Source organism: Sceloporus occidentalis, unplaced genomic scaffold (genome assembly GCF_023333645.1).
Source record: "Sceloporus occidentalis isolate IW3139 unplaced genomic scaffold, rSceOcc1.0.p SCAF_4, whole genome shotgun sequence".
Classification (NCBI taxonomy): Eukaryota; Metazoa; Chordata; class Lepidosauria; order Squamata; family Phrynosomatidae; genus Sceloporus; species Sceloporus occidentalis.
This window is the reverse complement of record NW_028316984.1, coordinates 144,009,802-144,031,787: the sequence shown is the minus strand read 5'-3', so window position 1 is coordinate 144,031,787 and position 21,986 is coordinate 144,009,802. Positions and strand designations below refer to the sequence as shown.

The 21,986-nt window shown below is 40.4% G+C and overlaps 1 protein-coding gene across 1 annotated transcript in view; it reads right to left on the bottom strand.

Annotated features, from left to right (window-relative positions):
* Window positions 1-1,149: 1,149 nt before the first annotated feature.
* Window positions 1,150-21,986, bottom strand: part of LOC149314776 (cytosolic phospholipase A2 epsilon-like) — a 61,482-nt gene continuing 40,645 nt past the window's right edge. The window contains exons 12-21 of the mRNA XM_089523518.1: window positions 20,043-20,190; window positions 17,052-17,188; window positions 15,814-16,036; window positions 14,423-14,537; window positions 11,468-11,605; window positions 10,721-10,828; window positions 7,659-7,850; window positions 5,142-5,308; window positions 2,297-2,483; window positions 1,150-1,440 (exon numbers count right to left, since the gene is read on the bottom strand). Coding sequence (XP_089379644.1) covers window positions 1,226-1,440; window positions 2,297-2,483; window positions 5,142-5,308; window positions 7,659-7,850; window positions 10,721-10,828; window positions 11,468-11,605; window positions 14,423-14,537; window positions 15,814-16,036; window positions 17,052-17,188; window positions 20,043-20,190 — 1,630 coding nt within the window. The 3' untranslated portion in view covers window positions 1,150-1,225. The remainder of the gene's footprint in view (window positions 1,441-2,296; window positions 2,484-5,141; window positions 5,309-7,658; window positions 7,851-10,720; window positions 10,829-11,467; window positions 11,606-14,422; window positions 14,538-15,813; window positions 16,037-17,051; window positions 17,189-20,042; window positions 20,191-21,986) is intronic.

Here is a 21,986-nt window from a genome sequence, read left to right as displayed (position 1 = left end):
GTCAGGTAAGGAGCATACATGACCATCTGATTTGGCAGTTGTTGCCACAGTTTCCTAGAAACACCACAGAAAACAGCGCTAAGGCCCCCTTGAGCTGGGTTTGAGCTGGGACCACTGAATTGGCATTCTGTCTGCCTGACCCCATTCTGGAGTGACTGACCTGTGTCATTTGAACAGGAGGACCTGAGGCTGGGGGGAACGTGGGTCTTTTGTGCATACAGCCCCTCTGAAAGCTATCTCCTTCCCCTCCTCTACAGAATCTGTCTGCCCTTCGGAAAGATTGAATTGGCATTGGAAAGCAGAGGAGCAGGATGACTAGAATGATCTACTCTGACTGTATATATCATGTATAGGTCTAGAAATTTTAGTCAAAAAATTGACCCCAAAACCCTGAGTCGACCAATCTACAGGTATTTAACTGTATTTAACTCTTATAAAAAGGAAAAGATAAAAGGAACAATTTCCTGGTAAAAAGCAAGAGCATAATAATCAGTCCTGGAAGCTCTGACAGCTCCCCCATCCCCCCCACACACATCTGTTCTCTCATCCATCCAGTGTTTAGGATGAGTACAAACAGTTATGCCTGCTGGAATCTTGTAAGTTTCTTTGGCATTATTTCCCTTTGCTTCAACCTTCAGATCAGTGATTCAGTGTTTTGGACTTCAGCTCCCAGAACCCTCAGTCAGCTTGGCCAATAGTCAGAAATTCTGGAAGCTGAAGTCCAAAATATCTGGAGGGTCTGGAAATCATTGCTTTAGATCCTTTGTTATATACTCCAAAGTTTTACATTCAATTTATCCACGAGTCATATCAAAATCCCTAATTTTGGCCCCAAAATCTGTCCTTGATTTATACATGAGGTCGACTTATGGTAATATGTACGAAGTGCCACCTGTGATTGCTATGTTATAGTTCTTATAAAAACTGTGCAAGATAATGAGCTCTTAAAATTCACTGTTTAGGGTAATTTAATATTAAATATACACAAAAGTGAGCTTTTGCAGCGTACAGTGCATCTTACTTCCCTCACATTAAAGCCATCTACAACATTAAACAGTCATCATTTCAAAAGGTGAAATCAATCCCACTAAGGCCTTCAAATTAACCACTATCTATAGATAATCTTTTATTTCAATCCTGACCTGCCTGTTGTATTATGAGGATTAAAAACAACAAAACACACACACCATCGATGTGTATTTCACACAAGAGGGAATTAATGTGTTCAGCAATGTTGCTGGCGCCTTTTCCGTTCCACAGCTGCATGCAAAGCCTGCAAAATCAAATCTTGGTTATTCAAGACATTGTATTCACTCAGGTTGACTAGTTTATCAAAATTCTCATCACTGTATTGAAGGCAGTACGTAGAGTATGGAGTCTTCCAAGTGGAAACATCAACTTTTCCTGCATCCATCTCAGCATCAGAACAACGCTGTATACCTAGGATAAAGGAACAGCAGATGTTATTCCTTTCTTAGTTCAGAAAAATAAATGAGTGTTTTTCTAGAGAACTCAACTCTTGGTGTTGGGTGGTCAGTAAATTTAATAGGAGAACATATTGTTAAAAGTACTTCTATCCACCTGTATTTCTGCCATGAATATTTAAGCAGCCTATGGAAAAACCTGAGGTGTAGCTGCACTAAACAATTATATCAGTTCAATGTCACTTTAATTGGCATGACTCCATCCTGTGGATCCTGGGACATGTAGTTTAGGGAAGTATTCTAGTGCACTTTTCTAAACTAAAGCACTAGAATTCTTTGGCAGAGAATTCTAAATCCCAAGATTAGAATGGAAATATTTGCAATTAAAGTGGTATCAAAGTGCTATAATTTTGTAGTGTAGGGACACTCCAAGAGAAATATTCCACCTCCAGGAATATACCAGGCACTTTGTAATGTAATTGCCACTAGAGCTGTTTGGGAATCTCCTGTAACTTCTGGTACTGTCCTTCAGCAGTTTTCAATAAGATAAGAGGCTGTAGTTTATCCATAGTGGCCCTTCCACACTATTCCACACATACTAGTTTATCACATGGATAATAATAATAATAATAATAATAATAATAATAATAATAATAATAACAACAACAACAGTTCTATTATTATTATTATTATTATTATTATTATTATTTGTACACTGCCTCTCTGTGCAGCACAACTGGAGTGGCTTACATGTTTAAAAATACAATCAAATCCCAACTGGGCTGGAGCTGGGATGTGGGATTGAGGTGGGGATTATTGCATGCTAAATCACTGCCCACCATCAGCCTGGGTCCTAGCTGTCAATAACTTACCAGGAGCTCTGTAAAATCGGAAGGTGTCATTCACTAAAGGAAAGAAGACTAGGATTGGACAACCTGGGACATCAGTTTGATTGAAGTAGTAGCATTCTTTCAGATGTTTTTTGTCTTCATCTGTAAGGACAACATCTGGGAATGGGATTCCCTGTGCTTTGTAGTACTTGCAAGCATGTTCTAGAGGCTACATTCATAAGGAAGTTAAAATACAAGATTCTTGAGAATTAAGGACAAATCATATAGAAGGCCAGAAATTGTACAGTGCCTTAAATATTCGATTGCATAAAAATTCCTTCAGACAGCATTTAAAAATGTATGAGAAAGCCTAAGGTTTAGGGACCTAGGGATTCACTGAAATCAAATATAAGACTTTGAATATGGTGAACAGTATAATTGTCACAAACATTAAAATATAATATTATGAACATATGTATACACTAAATTCTAAATATACTAAATACACTATAGTATAGTGATAAAATAAAGATTAACATCTAATAAGAGACATAAATGATGTATATATCATTATACATGAATGTGGGAGTTCATGGGGTCCACAGAATGAGCAAGACCAAAGGCATATGCATGAACTGGTATGAACTGGATTGATGAGATCTTGGCTTCACCAAGAGATTGTATTTTCCCTGTTAGTTTTCTTTGGAGTGTGCTTTCCTGCATCTGTTAATTAACGGGGGGGGGGGGGGGTGCAAAAACTGTGCAAAATTCTCACCACTGTGTTATTCTCCCTGAATATTCTTTTTGTCCCTACATTTGGGTGTGATAATGTGTCACTGGGACTGAATTTTAAAAAATTATGTTTAGAGATATTCATACATATCAGGGACGTAGCCAAGGGGGGGGTTCTTGGGGTCTGGACCCCCCCTTCAATTAGAAAAATGAATGGTGCGTGCTGCTGCACCGCCACACCCAAGCCCCATTATAATGGTGGCACTTAGTCTGGACCCCCCCTTCCTAAAATCCTAGCTACGTCCCTGTACATATCTACAATAACAATGGGAGAATTATTCTATATGAGCACCCTTAAGCTTTGCTTTGCCCAGGAAATATATTGCATTGTTGTTGTGTTCTTCAAGTCATTTCTGACTTATGGTGAGCATATCACAGGGTTTTCCTGGTAGAATTTGCTCAGAGATAGGTTTTGCCTTTGCCTTTCTCTGAGACTGTGACTTTCCCAAGGTCAACTAGTGGGTTTCTATAGCTGTGTGGGGATTAGAACCTTAGGGCTTCGACAGACTGCCCCAAAAGGGCAGGCTGGAGCATCCTGTTTTTGCTCCTGAGGGAGCCCGCAGCAACCAAACTGTGCAGGCTCCCTCCACACCAAAAAGAACCCGCTAAAAGCAGGTTCTTTTTGGTGTACACAGCCACCACCATGTGTGCACCATTGGTGCACTGTGGCATGTTGATGACACAAGCATGGTGCTGCAACATGCAGAAGCTGTGCCATCCTTACGTCATCATGGTGGCCCCCATGTGGATGGGAGGCCACCATGATGGCACCACCGCTGCGTGCTGGGACTCAGGAGCATGCGGATACTCCCCACTCCTGAGCCCTAAATTTGGCCCCAGGGTGCCACAAAGCACCTGCTTCTACCGGGCCTTAGTCTCCCAGTGTTTTAGTTCAACATTCAAACTACTATACCATGCTGGTTCTCTTTACTGTTTACTCTTTTACCAGAGAAACCATACTAAGACAAAGTCAAAACAATGAGTCCTCATTGCTTTAGCCCACAGGTTCTCAAACAGTGGGGTGGGATCCTCAGGGGAGCATGAAACTTTAAGTCCCTGGTCCCTCCTACTCCTCACTTCCCAAAACTTTGCTGTCCTGTAGGGGAAGAGAAAGGCAAGGAGGGTGCTTGAAGCCTTTATCTGAAGGAGGAGAGCTATTCCTTTATAAGTATGAATATTTATGAATATATTAATGAAAATGCTCACACTAAACAAAAAAAAAGTACATCAAGTGAGGGGGCATGATGTTTGGATATATAGTCTTTCCTTCTGATTTGCGAGGAATGCATAGCCCCCCACAAATTGTAAAATACACAAATATTTTAGCCCCATTGTTTTTAATGGCTGCGTCCTCCTACGTGTGGCCGCGCACATGTGCCAGAGGCGTGCATGCCATTTTGTCCCTCCTGGCTTCCCATCTTTGAAAATTCAAAACCATGAACAGGAAGTCAGTGAATCTGGAGGGATGACTGTAGATGTAAACGTGTGTCACAAAGGTAAGCCACTGCTTTAGCCCACTGAGTATCACTGTCTTAGCCCATTTCCAGGATTTGGGGATTCAGCAGAAGGCTTTGGGTCCTGGTTTCAGACTGGTACAGAGGTGAATTGGGACTTAGGACTTCTAGTTTTCCCTCCAGACCAAAGTCATCAGATATTCTGACCAATGATGGGAAAGGAGCACATAAATACATGCAATGCAATTTACAACAAAAGCAATGCACAACAGATTTCTAGGATTGTATAGCCAAGTAATATATTTTAAGGAAAGCCCTGTACAAGGGGTGAGAAAGATGTCTGGTGATTGCTATAATACAAATAACTATAATTATGTTTTCATTGACAAGCACGACTGTGGAAAACAGAATTATACCTATTTGTATTATAGCCATTACTGCACGTCTTTCCCATCCCTTGTAGAGGGCTTTCCTTAAAATCTATTACTTGTTATACAATCCTAAAAACCTCACCAGTTTACATCAAGCCTTGCCACTTATATATATTCTGTATATATTGTATATTGTAGCTTCCACAATGGTACATGCACATATCTTTTGATAGAGAAAAAACATACAAGCAAATACACAAATTGTATTACCAGTGTCTGTGAGCCTGCACTATAACTGAAATGCACAATGACATCTACTTTCCTCTCTGGCCTTAAAAGTGGTGGGCAGCTGGTATTGATGAAAAATCCAGCATCCACCATTCCCAAGTGGTTTTCATGTTCTGTCAGTTGATTGGGACAATGATCCAACACTGTCGCTGAAAGATAAAAGTATTTGTATCATGGGCAAACAATAGTCATTCCTCCTTCTTTTTTTCTTGAACCCCAATGAATTAAAAAGACATTGGACATTGTCACCCATGCTACATTATGGCTACTCTCCCTTGCCATTTACTGAGGATAATTTTAATGTATAATTATTTATATATTGAATGTCTCACCTTTCTCCCAATACAGGATCCAAAGTGACTCAAAACATAGATTAAAAGACTAATGTACATAAGAAAAATAAATTAATTATCCTATTAAAAACACTACTTTAAAGGCATTTAAAAACTTAACAGTGAGGACAAAAAGTACAGCAACCCCCAATAAGAGAACAAGCTGTTAATAACCAACAGCCAGCAGAAGGAAAGCAGAGAGGGCACCAGGCTAATTTCCAATGGGAAGGAGTTCCAAAACATAGGAGCAATCACTGGGAAGCTCCTTCATGCTCCCTCACTAAATGTGCCTGTTAAGATACACCAAATTCAGTGAAGCTTAAGTTATGATATATCAGTACCTGGGTTTTACTTTTCCAAGGAAATAGTTGGAACATCTTACCAGCTATGCTCAGATCCTTCGCTATGTCTATAGTAGCATTCAGGAGTATGATGTGAGGTATTAGTTCTAAGTACACTCACTAAAACAATGCTGCAGTGAAATCAGAGGTAGCCATTTTCAGTCAGCTATGGTTAATATTGGGGTGTGGTGTGACTTCACAGACACAGTTCACATTGTTACTGGTCTTGGTGGAGGTGCTTTTAGATTATAAAGCAGAAGTGGACAAAATGTGGCTCACAGGCTACATCGAACCCTCATTACCATTTTTGTAGCCTGTATTTTTTGCATTTTAAAAAAAACCTTCAGCTTTCTATGGGCATGGGAACAATTTTGCCACGTCCCCCAGCCCAGTATAGGCACAGGGGAGGTCTTTATTTAAAAGAGGAGTGACTCCCAGGTCAGTTATTGTTGTAAAAGAACAGTCCTCTTTTTGGCATAAAATAGCTCTAGTGGCATGATGAAAATGTCCCCATGCCACCTAGAGGGCATTTGGGGGCCAGTTTGTTTTAATATATGTGGGGTATATTCAGGGGACAGCCCTCCAAGATCTCCTGGGGAGACAATCTAGCCCTCTAACACCCACAGTTGCTCATCCTTGCTTTAAATTCACCTTTTGCTCCAAAGGGATTTAGAAATGTTAGCTTCATTATGTTTACAAAAAACTTTGTTTTTGCTCTGCATGTTTACTTAGGGCTTTACTGCATGAACCCCAATCTCACCGCAGTTGTGCTTGTCAATGAAAACCAAATTATACTTTTTTGTATTATAGCCATTATACCTTTTTGTATTATAGCCATCACTACACAGCAACTGCTGCCTTTATGCTCTCTTCTGTACTCCCCTTTAACCCCACTTCCCTGCCCTATGGCCTACCCAACATTACTTCTTTTTTTAAAAAAAATAAAAAATTAATTTTTATTTTCAATTTTCCCACTTTATTTTCACTTTTTCATACAGTCCCAGAATTCTGCTACTGCAATGTAAGGGTATTTAAAAAAAGAAAGAAAGAAAGAGAAAAAAACAACTAAAAGTAAATCAGTCTTCTTGGTAATAGCAAGAGAGAGGAAGGACAGGCAGGGAAGAGGTGAGACTGATACCACCTGACTACCAATATCACAATGGTGCTTCACATTTGAGGACTAGCATGATTGAAAGCTCATTGATGAGATTTCTTCATCAATGAAAAGGGGTGCTGTAATAACACTTCAGGGATGCAGTAGTTATGAACTGGAGATGGTATCATGTGAGAAGTATCACCAAAGCCACTTTTTTTCCAAGTCTAATTGTGGTTTAAAAGCCATGTGTAGTAATCTCCTTAGAACTGTACTCCACTGTGTTCAGACCACATACTGGAAGTTGCATAGGATTCCAGCCTTAAAGACATTTCATAGTGATGACAATATGACTCAGTGGATGCACATGGTAGCACAATATCATAATTATAAGTGGAAGATGAATCTCCCAACCTTGACATTTATAAGGATATTTGCCATTCTCTCATATTTTTGAAGCTTGGCCATCACAAAAAATTGGAGAGAAGTACTGTTGGTACCTCATAAATATCCACTCATCTTTGCTTAAGGAATGACAAATATCTAATTAATCATTACTAATTTATTAATTATGTGTAGGCCCATCATTTTCAGATTCAGCACTCCAAAAGGTATTTGTTTGTATATGAAATGACTTTGGTTATTTCTTTTCCTCACCCCTCACCATTCCTCCCCCCCCCCCATTTTGTGTCCTACTACTGTGGGAAAGACAACTGCATGCTTTTTTTTTTACCTTGCCATCTTTGAAATGATTCATTCTCCAAGTAGCAGTTATGCAGCTGAAAACCCTTCAGGAAATTGTGATACTGGGCAACAGAAAGACGATCAGTCAAGACCCCTCGAAGTCTGGTGGCAAAGGTTCCAGCTGGCACATACATATGGCTCTTTATCTCATATGGTCTTGTAGGTAGATTAGGCTCTTCATCTGCATTAAGGCACAAACGTTTTCTGCTTAAAATAACATTAACATAGATATAATTTGATGCTGGCTAAGCAAGAATGCTGAAGGAGACAACCAGGTTTTCCGCCATTGGCTATGCCAGCTAGGGCTCATGGGAGTTGCAGTCCAACAACATTTGGAAGGTCTGCACATTTCTCACTTCAACGCAACAAGATGATGGTAGAAGGTCATCTCCAAGTATGTTTTCCTGGACATAAGTCTCAATGAATTTCAAAGTTTTGGAATGTAGCTCCTAACTTGGGATAGTAGCCTTATACGCTGTATGTGTATATAACAGTCCATGAATTTCATATTATTATAATTATAATTATTATTATTATTATTATTATTATTATTATTTCCCGCTTCTCCCTTCGGATTGAAGTGGGATTACAGCAGTAAAAACATCATGAAATACATACATAATTCAAAAACATCAAAGAAATAAAAATAAAAGGGAAAAGGAGAAAGTTGCTACAGTGTTACTCCATCATAAAGATCGAGTAATATATTCAGATGTACAAATCAGATTAGAGGAAATCAGTTGGATAGGCCCGCCGGAAGAGACCTGTCTTCATTGCCTTGTTGAAGGCTTCCAAGGAAGTGATAAGACTGACCTCTTCCGGTAAATTGTTCCAAAGTCTAGGGACCATCGCAGAAAATGTTCTACAAGAGGTAGTTTTCAACCTGGTTTTGGGGTATTCTAATATTTTTGTGCCAGATGTTCTAAGAGTGCGGGGCGGATTATGTAGGGAGAGGCGTTCCCTTAAGTAACTTGGGCCCAGGCCAGGTAGGGCTTTATAGGTAATAACCAACACTTTGTATTGCGCTCAGAAGCTAATCGGCAGCCAATGTAGAGATTTCAACACCGGTGTAATATGCTCTTATCTCTGTGTCTTGGTGATCAGTCTGGCTTCAGCATTCTGAATCAGTTGGAACTTCCGAACTTGGTACAAAGGTAGCCCCATGTAGAGCGTATTACAGAAATCTAAACGAGAGGTTACCAGTGCATGTGCTACTGTTTCAAGGTCCCCCTGAGCCAGGTAGGGATGGAGTTGGCATATCAGCCGTAGCTGATACCATGCACTCCTGGCTATCGCCTCCACCTGAGATGTTAACTGTAGAGACGAGTCCAGGAGCATTCCCAAACTGCGGACTTCATTCTTCAGGGGAAGTGTGATCCTGTCAAGGATGGGTTGGCAGATCTCCCCCCCTGGACCAGGGGCACCTATCATGAGCACCTCCGTTTTCTCTGGATTCAGCTTGAGTTTGTTTTCCCTCATCCAGCCCATTACAGACTCAAGGCAGGCATTCAGAGGAGAGATGCCATCCTTAGCCACTGCAGCAGTCGGAGACATAGAGAATTTGGGTGTCATCGGCATATTGAGAACACTGCGCTCCATGTCTCCGGATGATCTCTCCCAGCGAATTCCTTCGTCAATGAAAAGGGATTATATAACCTTGAATGAAAATTGATAGTTTAGATCCAGATTAATTCTGGATCATTCTGGAACAGAAAGCATCCAAACTGTTTGGCAATCCTGTCCTGGCACAGTACAGCTATACCTCAGTTAGTGAAATAGATGTGTCCCTGGGTATTACTTCTTTAACAGAGGTGTTTAACAAATAAGATTGATACCAGAGAAAAGAATAGAAATAGGTTCCTACCCTACAAAAAAGATGACCACTATTATTTTTTTCTTTCACTAGCCTCCACTTTTCATTAAATTCCATTTTGGTGGCCAAATTTATAGATTTAAGGTGCTTGGGGTAGCTGGTGAGGCAGCCTTATCTGTTTTCCTCTTTTCTTTCTGTTTTATTATTTGTGTGTGATCAGTAAAGGATTCTGGTGACTGCTTCTGTTTACTTTGCCTTCTGTAGGCATACATAGCAACAGTTGGATCCTCTCATTTACAGCTCCAGCTTTATTACATTGTTTATTACAAACATACTGCTGCAAAAGTCTGTGTTTCTCCAGCCCCAGTTTGCCATCCTCCAAATACTGATGCTGCTGAGGAAGAAAGAAGTCTGGCCAGGCATTAAAAGATTTGTAAAAAGGAGCTTCTTTGTCAGTTAACTGTGGAATGCCTATGATTATCAGGGACAATGGAAGATATTTTGCTGCATGAAGCAAAGAGCAAGATGGCATCCCTTCTCTCTCTAATGTACGCAAATCATCTGGAATTGCATTTCAGTCTTACTTTAAAACTTGCAATGGAAGAGTGTACTAAAGTAGAATCAGGTTAGAGCAGGTGGCTCAAGACTTGTGGCAAAAGGACACAGCTGTAAATAGCAGAAGGAATAGTTGGAAAAGTTCACAAGCATTTTCTCCTTCCTAAGAGTTGTGTAATGGTAGAACTGGTCTTCATGACTACATTTGTTATTCAGGATGGACAGAGTGCTTGTCTGAGGTGAATCAAAGGGAAGAGTTTTTCCCCTAAACACACACACATACACACAGCCTCAAAATTTGTTGTGGTATTGTATGCCTTCAAGTCATTTATGGTGACTCTAAGGCAAATCTATCACGGGGGTTTACTTTCCTTATGTTTCAAGCTTTGTTGTACATGCTCTCCTTATCAGAAGCATATCTTAGAAATGTTATTTTGTCTGTTGGCATGCCACTATTGGATGTAAGGTTTTAGGTGGTGCACAAAGCCACAAACTGTGTTCATACTAAATTATTTAGAGTAGCTATACAAACTGGCCAACTATGAATCTTGCTAGATCTTCCAAACTGACCCTCAAAATGCTAATGTTTTGCCAAATGCCTGTTTTTTGAAGTGACACACAAGGAAATCATGAAATTCCCATTTCACATGAGAGGAATGGATAAAACAGAAGCAAATACTCACCAATGTCTATTAACTTGTCTTGAGTCCATCTATGCCAGAATTCTTCTGAACTGCTAACTCTATTCCAGATATACAGCAAGTTCACTGAAAATATGCTACTCCACATACCTAAGAATAAGGAGTTCACAAGGAATACATTTAAGAAACAGATTAATTGAGAATTGTCTTTCCTTGCAGCTTCTCCAGATCACTTTGGCTACTAGATTATCAACATTTGCTTTTGAATGTTTGAGCTTATTTTATTACTTATTTATTTATTAAATGTATATCCCAAATGTGATTGTATATACATCAGGGATGTAAATTTACCAGATGAACAAATCTGGAGGTTATAGCACATGGCAATGCCTGTACCACAGTTTAATCCTACACTGTGCATCAGTTAAAAAATTATTTTTAAAATATGAAACAGATAAACAAACAACCTTATGTATGAGAAATAAATAAAATATCAGAGTGTCAGAGTACTACACAGTTGTCTCAAGACCACTGTATGTCTCCTACAACAGGTCTTGATGTCCAGATGAACTTGACTGCAACATGCAGAAAGATGGCCCAAGAATAAATTAGATCTGACTCAAAATTTAGGCAAAATGGTTGTATCTTTGAAGTGTTTATCAATGGAATAAATTTTGGAAGGCTAGGGAAAGAGAATAGAGAGGTAACAACAATAAGTACTCCTACTAATGGATTCTTAGGCACTACATTCACACACACACATACACACACAAGAATTCAATACATCACCATGAAGGTAGCATATGCGACTTTCTGGAAGCTTATTTATCAGGTGGCCCATGAAGTATTCACTTCCAAAGTTCTCTGTGGGTATAAATGCTCCATATTTCAGAAATCCCACTTCATAGGGAGTAAATTCCACCCACTCTACAAACAAGAACATAAGAAGAATCACACTGGATCAAACCAAGACCTATTTAGTAGTCCAGCATTCTATTCACACACTGGCTAAAGAGTTGTCCATACAAAGCCCCCAAGCAGGATATAAGCACAATCTATTATGAGTAGAAGTTGTCTGTGGGAAACTCACAAAGTAGACATGAGTGCAAACCAGCTCATATTTGTACCGTGTATTACAAAATCCAAAATATTCCAAAATTAAAGTCTTGAAGTTTTATATCAACACTTAAAAGGTTTCAGATTTTGGGGTATTTTAGATTTTGGATTTCCTGATAAGGGATACTCAGTCTGTAGTTGTATCCATTGCTTGATCCTAACCTTTATGAATTTGTGGTGTCCTCTTTTACAGCTGTCCAGCCTGGCAGCGCCCACTTGTGACAATGCATTCCACAGTTTAGCTATGGACTATGTATACAGTAAGAATAAACAGTCTAAATTTAATTATTAGTGAAAACTAAACTAGTACCATTGATCAATCAGATTTATAAGTGCTGATTTATTCAACAGATAAACTAGATGGATATAGCTGGGATTTAGGCTTTAACAGGATACATCTAAATATAACGAAATTGAACTGAATGTCAAGAATTCAACAATACTATGGCGGGTTATAGACCGCCGCTTTGAGGCGGTCCGCCGCCGCCGCCGCTTGCTCCATGCGGGAGTCGTAGCAGCCACACCGTGCAGCTCCAAAATGGAGCTCCTTCTTGCGGCGCCTCTATGATGTCGCGAAGCGCCGCTGGCGCATTCGCGACGTCATAGGCGCCGCGACACGTTCGGACGCTATGCGTCCGATACGTAAAGATGGCGCCGGCCGTGTGGAACGGCCGGCACCATATTGTACGGACAGAGTCCGTATTAGACCCAGGGGCGTCTAGACGAGACGCCCCTTTTTTAAAATGGGATGTCCTGCGGACATCCCAAGTGCCAGTCTGTAACCGGCCTATATCAGAGAGGGAAAGGTAACTATCAAACTTCCTGCAGCTGCTTTCATATACTGGTGAGAGAGGGAAAATGCAAGTCTTCCCATAAGTTCACCACAGAGATTCATATGCCTGATTGTGTATAACAAGATGTGCTCTAACTGATTACTTTTATTACATTAAGTATTGTCAAAGCCTTGGCCATGTCCAATAAGATTATGTTATGAAACATAAGGTGTTTTTGAAAATCAAAGGCTGACAACCTATGCAGAAACACAGGAGATTATCACATCAGCTTTGCTGCTGTGATAGACCCAGGATGTAACTTTCTTCAGACAGATCTGAGTGCCCACACGTCATCTGTACAGTGCTGCTCAATAATGGCGCCACCCGCAGGTCATAGGGCTTGGTAGCATGCGGTAAGTGCACAGTCCCAAGCCCTACTATCGCCACCAGGACGCCGCTTCATAGCATTGTGTATTGCACCACTGTTTGATTTTGCAGCCACCAGAGCTCCTCATCAGTCCCTCAAAAGCTCTCATTCCACCCCATTTTGAAAAGAAAAGAAAATCTGCATGATCTCTAGGCAAGGTTTGCTCTAAAATCACACAGAAAATTCCTCAAATGCATAAAAACATGAAAAAATACCCCACCTGAACTAGCAGCCCAGAACCCCATACTATCTCAAATAGTGCCATTTTCTTTTGCAGCCATTCTCACATTGGTGACAAGAAAACAAAACATGTCTCATCCTGTCACCATTTTGAGAGTAGATGTCAAATAGGTACAGGAAACATTGAAAAGCAACTATTTCCAGTATTACGGGACAGAGTACCAGATATGCTTGATTTCTAGTGCTAAATATGATGGTAAATTTCTGTGATCCAAATATTATGGATTTCATATAGATTCTATTGCAGACATCATTTCATTTTCTTAAAAGCTAGAAAATGTAAGTTGCTTTCCCAATGTAGGGATGGAATGAATATTTGAATATATTTCAAAAATGTTCAAAAAATGTGTTTGTGTGTATCAAGAAACCCTGATGGAAAGAATTCTGGGCTGATGAAAATCTTCACAATTCAGGAATTATTCTGTGCAAAATTTGCAAGTGGTTGTTTTGCACAGAACGCAGCATTTTCTATGTAAGGAACAGTTTTTTCTGTACAGAAAATAATATTTCTACTTGGAAATATGATTTTGTGCACAGTTGGACACGTTCTATGCAAAACTTGCACATAGTTGATTTGTACTGAAAACAGCTTTTTTTGCGCAGGAAGCAGATTTCTCTGGGCAGAAAATAAAATTTCCATCCAGAAAAGAAACTGTTTTATGTGCAGAAAATGCTGTTTTATGTGCAAAACAACCATGTGTGAATTTTGAGCAGAGTAAATTCTGAAGTGTGAATAGGGATCAGAAACAGCATGTTTGATATTCTTCCTTGCAGTAGAAAGAAAATTGACAAAATTACTCTATGGCAGGATACAGACCGCCTCTTTGGGGCGGCCTGCACCTGCCCCTTTCGCCAACGGATCGGGGTCTCAGCTGCCACAGCGGCAGCCCCGGAGGCCCTGATCCGCCGCTTTTCCTGGCCTCAGGGAAGTGGCAAAATGGCCATGCCATGCCGTTTGGACGCGACGCGGCCATTATGTCAAAATGGTGGCACCCATGTAGACAGTGCACCGCCATTTTTACGTACTCAGTACGTACTAGGGTTAGGGAGCATCTAAAAAGGATGCTCCCAGGCAACCCTAGCACATACTGAGTACGTGCTTAATGGCCCATGTAAACAGGGCCATTGTTTGTGAAGAAACTTAGTGAAGAATTACATTCCCACCCCAACCACAAGTTTTCACCTCACCTTTGAAGTCTTGAGTGCTGTACTTATCCTTGATGTTGATAGTTACATAAATAGGCATTGGGTTCTGAGCATCTATCAAAGCTTCTCTCTGGTCAGAGAGCCTGTGATTACATTTCTAATTGTGAAGGGGAAAAATGTTATCTGCAAAGCCATGGAACAGACACATAAAATGACATCAACTAGAACATCATCCTGATGTTTAAAACTAAACCTAACATTTTTAATTGCTCTTGATTAAGGCCTTGCACATGACTGAATATACCAGGAAGTGATATAAATTTATCTGGATATAAGTAATGGCACAGTCAAGTCTTTGTTCATTAAAACTTAAGGGAAGCCTGCAATTAAACTTTAAAACTACAGAGTCCTGTGACACTCCACAAAGCAAAAGGCTGTGTATTACATCTTATGCTGTAATAAACTCATAAATCTTTTTAAAGAGCCACAACACACTTTGTCATTTCAGCTATGATAGACTAATACAACTTTCTTTGAAAACTGGGTATAAAGGTGTTACAGTTCATTCTTAAATGTACAAATTTAACCATGACTTAGGGGCTGTGCAGACCGCCGCTAAGGGATGGCCTACAGCCACCTCCACCTGTGCCAGATCAGGGCTGCAGCAACTGCATGCTGTGGCCCCAATCTGGCCTTTCCAGGGCGCAAAAGGAGTTGCAAAAATGGGCTCCTTTTTGTGCCCTGGAAAGGGTGTGATAGCTGTGGCGCCGTGGCTTTAAAGTGCTCCTTTGGTGCTGTGTCATGTAAACACAGTACCAGAGGAGCACCATGATGCGGCACGCCATATGGAGCAGCGCACAGCATCAAGCCACCTTGGGAGCGGAGTCGGGACATGTGTTGTATAGATGACACACCCAACTCTGCCTCCAAGCCAGCCTTAATGGCCTGTCTACACAGGTCCTTAGTTCCCAATTTTGAATTATCTTCAGATAATACCTTGGGACACCACATTAAATACTGGCAGTCCAGATTAACTGGCAATACAAACTAACAATAATTTAGCTTTATTTATCTGACAAAAGGCTGAATGCAATTAAGGAGATTATTGAACACCAAATCCACACTGGGACAGATGTGGGTTGTCACCATCACCACTGGATCTTACTGCACTACCTGGGCTTCTCCTGCAGCTTTTCAAGAACAAGATTTTTCAGTTCTTGAAGAGCTGCCAGAGAAGCCTGGCTTGGATACAGGCTGCCTATTGCCTGGGCATGAGGCAGTATGATAAGACTGGTCAGTGACAGTTACAACCTGCTTCTATCCCAGCACGGATTTGGTGTGCGATAATCTCCTAAGAGTGTCCCATTATTTTCATGCTTATAAAGAGAGTATCTGCAGTTCTTTGGGAGAAAAAGATATATTTGATATTCTACCCCATCATTTAACAAATATTCTATGATGAGTCCCCAAAGATCTATAAAAGTTGTCTTATGTCCTTCTTGTTTCCGTTGATTCAGCTGTTGATGATAATATTTCATACGATTCATAGTAAGCATTTCCATTTTGCTTTTGGTCACTTGTTTCTTAGCCTCTTCTATTTTCTCACACAGATCCTTCTGGGACCAATAAGCATCTCTATACATGTGTGCCATGGCCCTGAAGAAGGCAATACAAGACAAAACCAAAGAGTAAGCAACTAAGCATGCAACAGGAAATACATAAAACACTGTAGCCACTTTTCTAAGATTCAGGGCCTGAACAGACAGGTCAAAATAAAGCTACTTCGGGTCACTTTGGAAGTATGCTGTTTAAAATGACACGTGCATCTTAAGAGGCCAGAAGCTGTGCCAAAGTTGTGCTTAAGTCCTTAGGACTCAAGCATGGCTTTGGTGTGGCTTCCAGCCTATTAGGACACATGTGTCATTTAAACAGCACACTTCCAAAGTGGCCCAAAGCAGCTTTATTTTGGCCTGTCTGTTCGGGCCCTAAGTCCACAAGGAAGAGTGTCTGGTGCATTCATTTTTCTCCCTTAGTATTCTCTGACAGAAGTTGGCAATGAATTTATCAGCAAACACAAAGCATCAGACTGCGTCATTTATCTGTCTCAGTTCCATACTTTTTAAAAATAGAGTGACTTCAAGTTGTTTTTAACTTACAGTGACCCTAAGATGAACCTAAGATTTGTTCAGACAGGGTTTACCATTGCCTTCCTCTGAGGCTGAGAAACTGTGACTTGCCCAAGGTCACCCAGTGGGTTTCCATGGCTGAGCCAGGATTGAAATCCTGGTCTTCAGAGCTGTAGTCCAATGCTCAAACTATGACACCATGCTGGATCTTACAAAAGTGTAATTAAGAACAATTCCAAAATCACTACAGCAACTTAACATACCTAATAATGTCAGGGCAATAAATATAAAATCCTAAAGTAGGATTTCTTTTATGGACTAAAAGTTGTTTGAATCAAGAATGTCATTAAAAGAGAAAAGAAAAAACATGTTCTTCCATAACTTTGGTAATACCACTGAGAATTTCCACTCTCATCTCATGGAATATTCAATATTCTAAGTGTGGTCATACCATAGATTTGTATGTAGATATTATGATATTGGCAACATGTCACTTCTCTGTGCATTAACTGTTCTCTCAAAAATTTCACATGAAACTTACTTACCATGAAGTGCCAGACAAGCCAGATATGTATGTTATGCAGTCTAAGAGATTTAATTTTTGGAGACCACTCATGCAGCCATATGTTGTTGTGTATGATCTCGTACCACCTCCTGTTGTCATGACTGCTACCACTGGAACCTATAAAATACATATACATTTTAAGAAATTGACAAATAGTTCATTGTTTCAACTATTACCAAATAGAGGACCAAAAAAGCACATAGAAGAAACAGGGGATTCCACCGGACAGTGAAACATTTAGCCTATCACATGTGGCTTTTAAACTGTCATAAAAGTTTGATAACAGAGCCTTTGGTGATACATCTCACATGATACCCTCTTCCTCTTGTTGCTGCCTTGTCCTGAAAGTGTGATTAGCCTGCACCTTGCCATTGATGGAAAAACCTGTCAATAAAGGTCCAACTGTACTAGTATAGTGCTAGTCTTCAGGTGTAGTAAATTATTTCTGTGGCAATTCCAAGATTGTTCAGTCATATGGTGTCAGTATCACTTCCTTTCCACATCCCTTATCCCCTTTGCTATTCCAAAACAACCTTTCCCCCTTACTTTTGTATATTTATGTATTCATTTTGCACTCTCTCTCTCTCTGTGTGTACATGTGTGTGTGTGTGTGTGTATGTATGTTTTGTTAAACCATACTGTTATAACTCTGAAATTGTATTTAAAAGCAAACAAACACATACATACAAGTGAAAGGTATACTGGTAAGGCATAGGACAGGAAGGTGAAGTGAAGGGCAAGGGTGGAAGAGAACATGCAGGACCATCAACAGCTCGGTGGGACTAATGATGGTAGGGAGTGCATCCAAACCAGTATGTATGCACTTCCCTTCATTAACATGATTGCAGCAAGGAAGGGAGTTGTGTGATAAAGTCCTATATTTAGGCTGACTGAACCATAGACTTCATTTAGCAGGTGGCCTTTTGCAGCATATGGAGGTGAGATAAGAGCACAGCCAGTAGTCTCTGATGATGGTCACACAGTATGGCCCAGGGAACCATTTGGGGATATTTCAGTGATCAGCTTCTTTGCTGCTCACCTCTTCTGTAACTCCCTGGATTCATTTTGGGTGGCTAAAAGTTGTGGGGACTTGCTTCAGAAAAGAAGATCCTTAAAAGAACATTGGATTGGCATTACAAGCCTTCCTCCTAGCTTGGGTGACATGCTGTCTCCTGCAAATCATAGCCAATGCAGGATTATTTTCACTTTCCCCTCCAACATTTACAGACTGAATGCCTGTAGAGGGCATCTAGTATTAAAAACAAGTAATTTGAATAAAGCTGCAGTGCATCTGGTTTGAATGTTGGACTAGGACTCTAGGAGACCAGGACTTGAATACCTGTTCAGTCATGGAAACCTAGGAGCCTATCACACAGCTTTCAAAAGCAACTTTCCACTCCTGAATTGAATTCTAATTTGGGCTGCATCCTGGTCCTATTGCATGGCTTTTGTCTCCAGATCTGCCATCTGAGTATAGCCCAGCTGCAGCCTGGGTCCCTTAATATGCTACAGCAGCCATTTTTCAAAGTCAGGAACTTTCCGACTTGTAAAAAGGCTGCTGAAGTATATTAAGAGATCCAGGCTGCAGACGGGCTGTACTCGGATGGTGAATTTGGAGACAAAAGACATGCAATAGGACCAGGATGCAGCCCAAATCAGAATTCAATTTGGGAGCAGATGGTTGCTTTATAAAGCTGTGCAATAAGCTCCCTAGTCATAAAAACCCTGGGTACATCATCATACTATCTCAGCCTAACAGAATGTCAATGGCAAATTTATTCTGACTAATTCTTGCCAACAAAACCTTATGGTAGCATTCTCACAAGTCAGAATCAATAATAAATAATAATAAACTGTTTATTTATAGCCCGCTTTTCCTGGGAGATCAAAGCGGGTTACAACAGAGTACTACACAATGTACAATTTACAAACAGTATTCATATAAAAACCACAACAGTACATCAGATTAATTAAAAACAGAGTAAAAAGTTACAAGATAAAACCAAACAAACTAGCATAAAGTGCTGGTGCAACGGGGAGAGAGCAGAACTCATAGCATCTGGGGGAAAGCCTGTTGGAAGAGGAAAGTTTTTAACTTCTTCTTGAACAGGTCAAGGGAGGTAACCGAGTGGAGCTCACTGGGAAGAGAGTTCCAAAGCTGTGGGGCTGAGCTAGAAAACGCCCTCTGTGCATTCACGGAATATCTCATGTCAGGAACCCTCAGGAGTTGCTTCCCGGCCGACCTGAGAGCACGGGGCAGATTATATGGAGAGAGGCGGTAGGCAGTTAACAACAACTCACATAATACTTTGCAACAACAAAGCATATTGCCATTTAAGTCTTGGAATAGATTGTTTTTTTGAACAACAGCTCTCAGAATTCCCCAAACAGCATGCTGGATTGGGGAGTCTTAGAATTGTAGTTCAGAAAGGTAACTTTCTGAAACTCTGCAATAAATCAGTTCTAGAGAACAGTCGAGCAAAAAAAGCCTGCTTCTGGGCATTATCAGTACACAGCGTTTAGATGCCTCACATCCCATTGATAGCCAAATGCCAGTTTGAAGCTGCCTGGCTGCCCAGACGTGGATAGCTTGACGATGCTCCGACAGCACACCGTTTATATGTTGTACATCACCAGAGTGTCTTAAAGCCAGCTTCAAGCTGTAGCAGGGCAGGAAAAGCCAGCTTTTTCCCAGCCAAAAAGGAGTGGATATTATCTGCTCCTTTTTTTGCTGGCTTCAAGGTGGCTTGGGGCCACAGCATCTGTTTGCCATGGCCCCAATCTATCTTCTGAAGGGGCGGCTTGAAGCTGCCCCTTCCTGCCCATCTGTTTCCCCCCTTATGTTCTAAACAGCTACCTCTTCAAACCATGAAGGGGGGATATATGTCTTGCTTTTTTCTGGTAGTAAGTAATAGAAAAAGACACAACCTTGCTTTTAGATAAACATCAGTCAGTATCCCATTTCATATACCTCATGATCTTGGAGATCATAATCTAGTTGGAGAACCTGCTTCAAAGCTTGAGCAACTCTCCTCTTTCGTTTCCATAAGAACTCTTCTTCCTGTGGGCACAGATCATATCCCAAGCGCACATCTAGGTCTTCTGGACAGGAACAATGACTAGGACACAGAGACATTGTATTTTATCTAAATACATGAGGAAGCTAACATATATTTAGGGGTTTATCAAGTTGAAATGTCATTTGAAAATATCAACATCTTAAGGGTTTATCAAGCAGTTAGTATTCATGCACAACGTCCAGAAATAATTTTAAAATGCATCACTGACATTATACCATTATAGAATTTATAAAAGACACTGTCAAGAGCTGCATCTAATGGTCTACCATAGTGAAAGGTGTCCTCCCCACATTTTGAACAAAAATACAAACAACCCACTCCACTACTGAAGTAGTTGTTGTTGTAGTTGTAATAAATAAATCCATCTTGTAACAGTACAAGATGGTATCACTATTACAGAGCTTGGATTATAGCTCCTAGAATTCATCAGTGAGCATAGCCACTGGAGGTTCTGGGAGCTGTAGTCCAAAAAGTACTTCTTTGGAGCTCTGAATTACATTCTTATTCCTTAAGGTAATTATGGATGGGGTGGTGGTGGTGGAAAACAGGGGGTGCTTTTGGTGGTACTAACTAGAGAGGTTCACCTGGAATGTATATCATTTTGGGGCAGGCACCATGTTTAGATTTCTCTGTTCGAGACTTTTTTGGTATTTTAATATACTTTGGAATGTAAGAACTAGACTGGAATCCAGTTGATTGGTCCTAATTAGAGTAGACTCATTAAAGCTCAGGTAAATCCGGCTGATTTAATGGCCCTATTCTTGTTGAGACTCATGCAATGTTGGTATGCTGCAACACAAAATTGTATGCAATATTGACATTGATTGAGCTGGTGTGTTTTTATTATGTTATGAATGTTTTAACTGTACAATGCATAGAAAGTTATGAAGCATTTATTTATTTTATTGGGAATTTCACAATGTAATGAGTTCAATAAATATTGTTGGACTTAAAAACAATAGCTAAGGTGGTGTTGTGGTTTGAGTGAACAACAACTTCAAGTCCCCATGGAGCCATAACACTCACTGGATGACCTTAGGCTAATCTCTCTCTCTCTCTCTCTCTCTCTCTCTCTCTCTCTCTCTCTCTGTGTGTGTGTGTGTGTATGTGTGTGCCTGATCTGCCTCACAGGATTGCCCTGCAGATAAAAGTAGGGAGGAATAGTGTCATATAAGCAATCCTGAACTCACTGAATGAAGGATGGAATATAAATTTAATAAAGAAAACAAATAAATATTCAATATGTAATCTTCTGCACCTTGACTTTGGATTAAGTCCCACTGAAATCAGAGAGGTTTCCTTCTGTGTAGGGCTATGTAAGACTGTACAGTTAGATACCATTTTGTGTATATTATATTGCCAGAGATGTCTTATAGTTGTTATTGTGTGCCTTCAAGTTGTTCCCAATATATGGTGGCCCTAAAATGGGGTTTTCTTGGCAATATTTGTTGAGAGTTGGTTTGCCTTTTGCCTTTCTCTGAGGTCGAGAGAGATTGACTTCCCAAGGTCACCCACTACATTTCTGTAGCTGAATGGGGATTTAAACCCTGATCTCCAGAGTTGTAGTCCAAAACTCAAACCACTACACCACACTGGCTGTCATGTCTTATGGTTGGCAAAGAGTAGCCCAAGACTGTTTTTATGGCTCTCAATCCCTCCAAAGTCCCAGAACAGCCCATTTTCTGACCATTAAAAGAGTGAAGTGTTTCTCCTGGAAACATCCAAGGGGAACAAGTCACCTTTTCAAAGGTTTCAGGAGCCCAGTGCTTTATGAGAAATATATTTAAAACCAGAAATGGGCTTCCAGCCAATTATTTTGTTTCCCAATTTTTGTC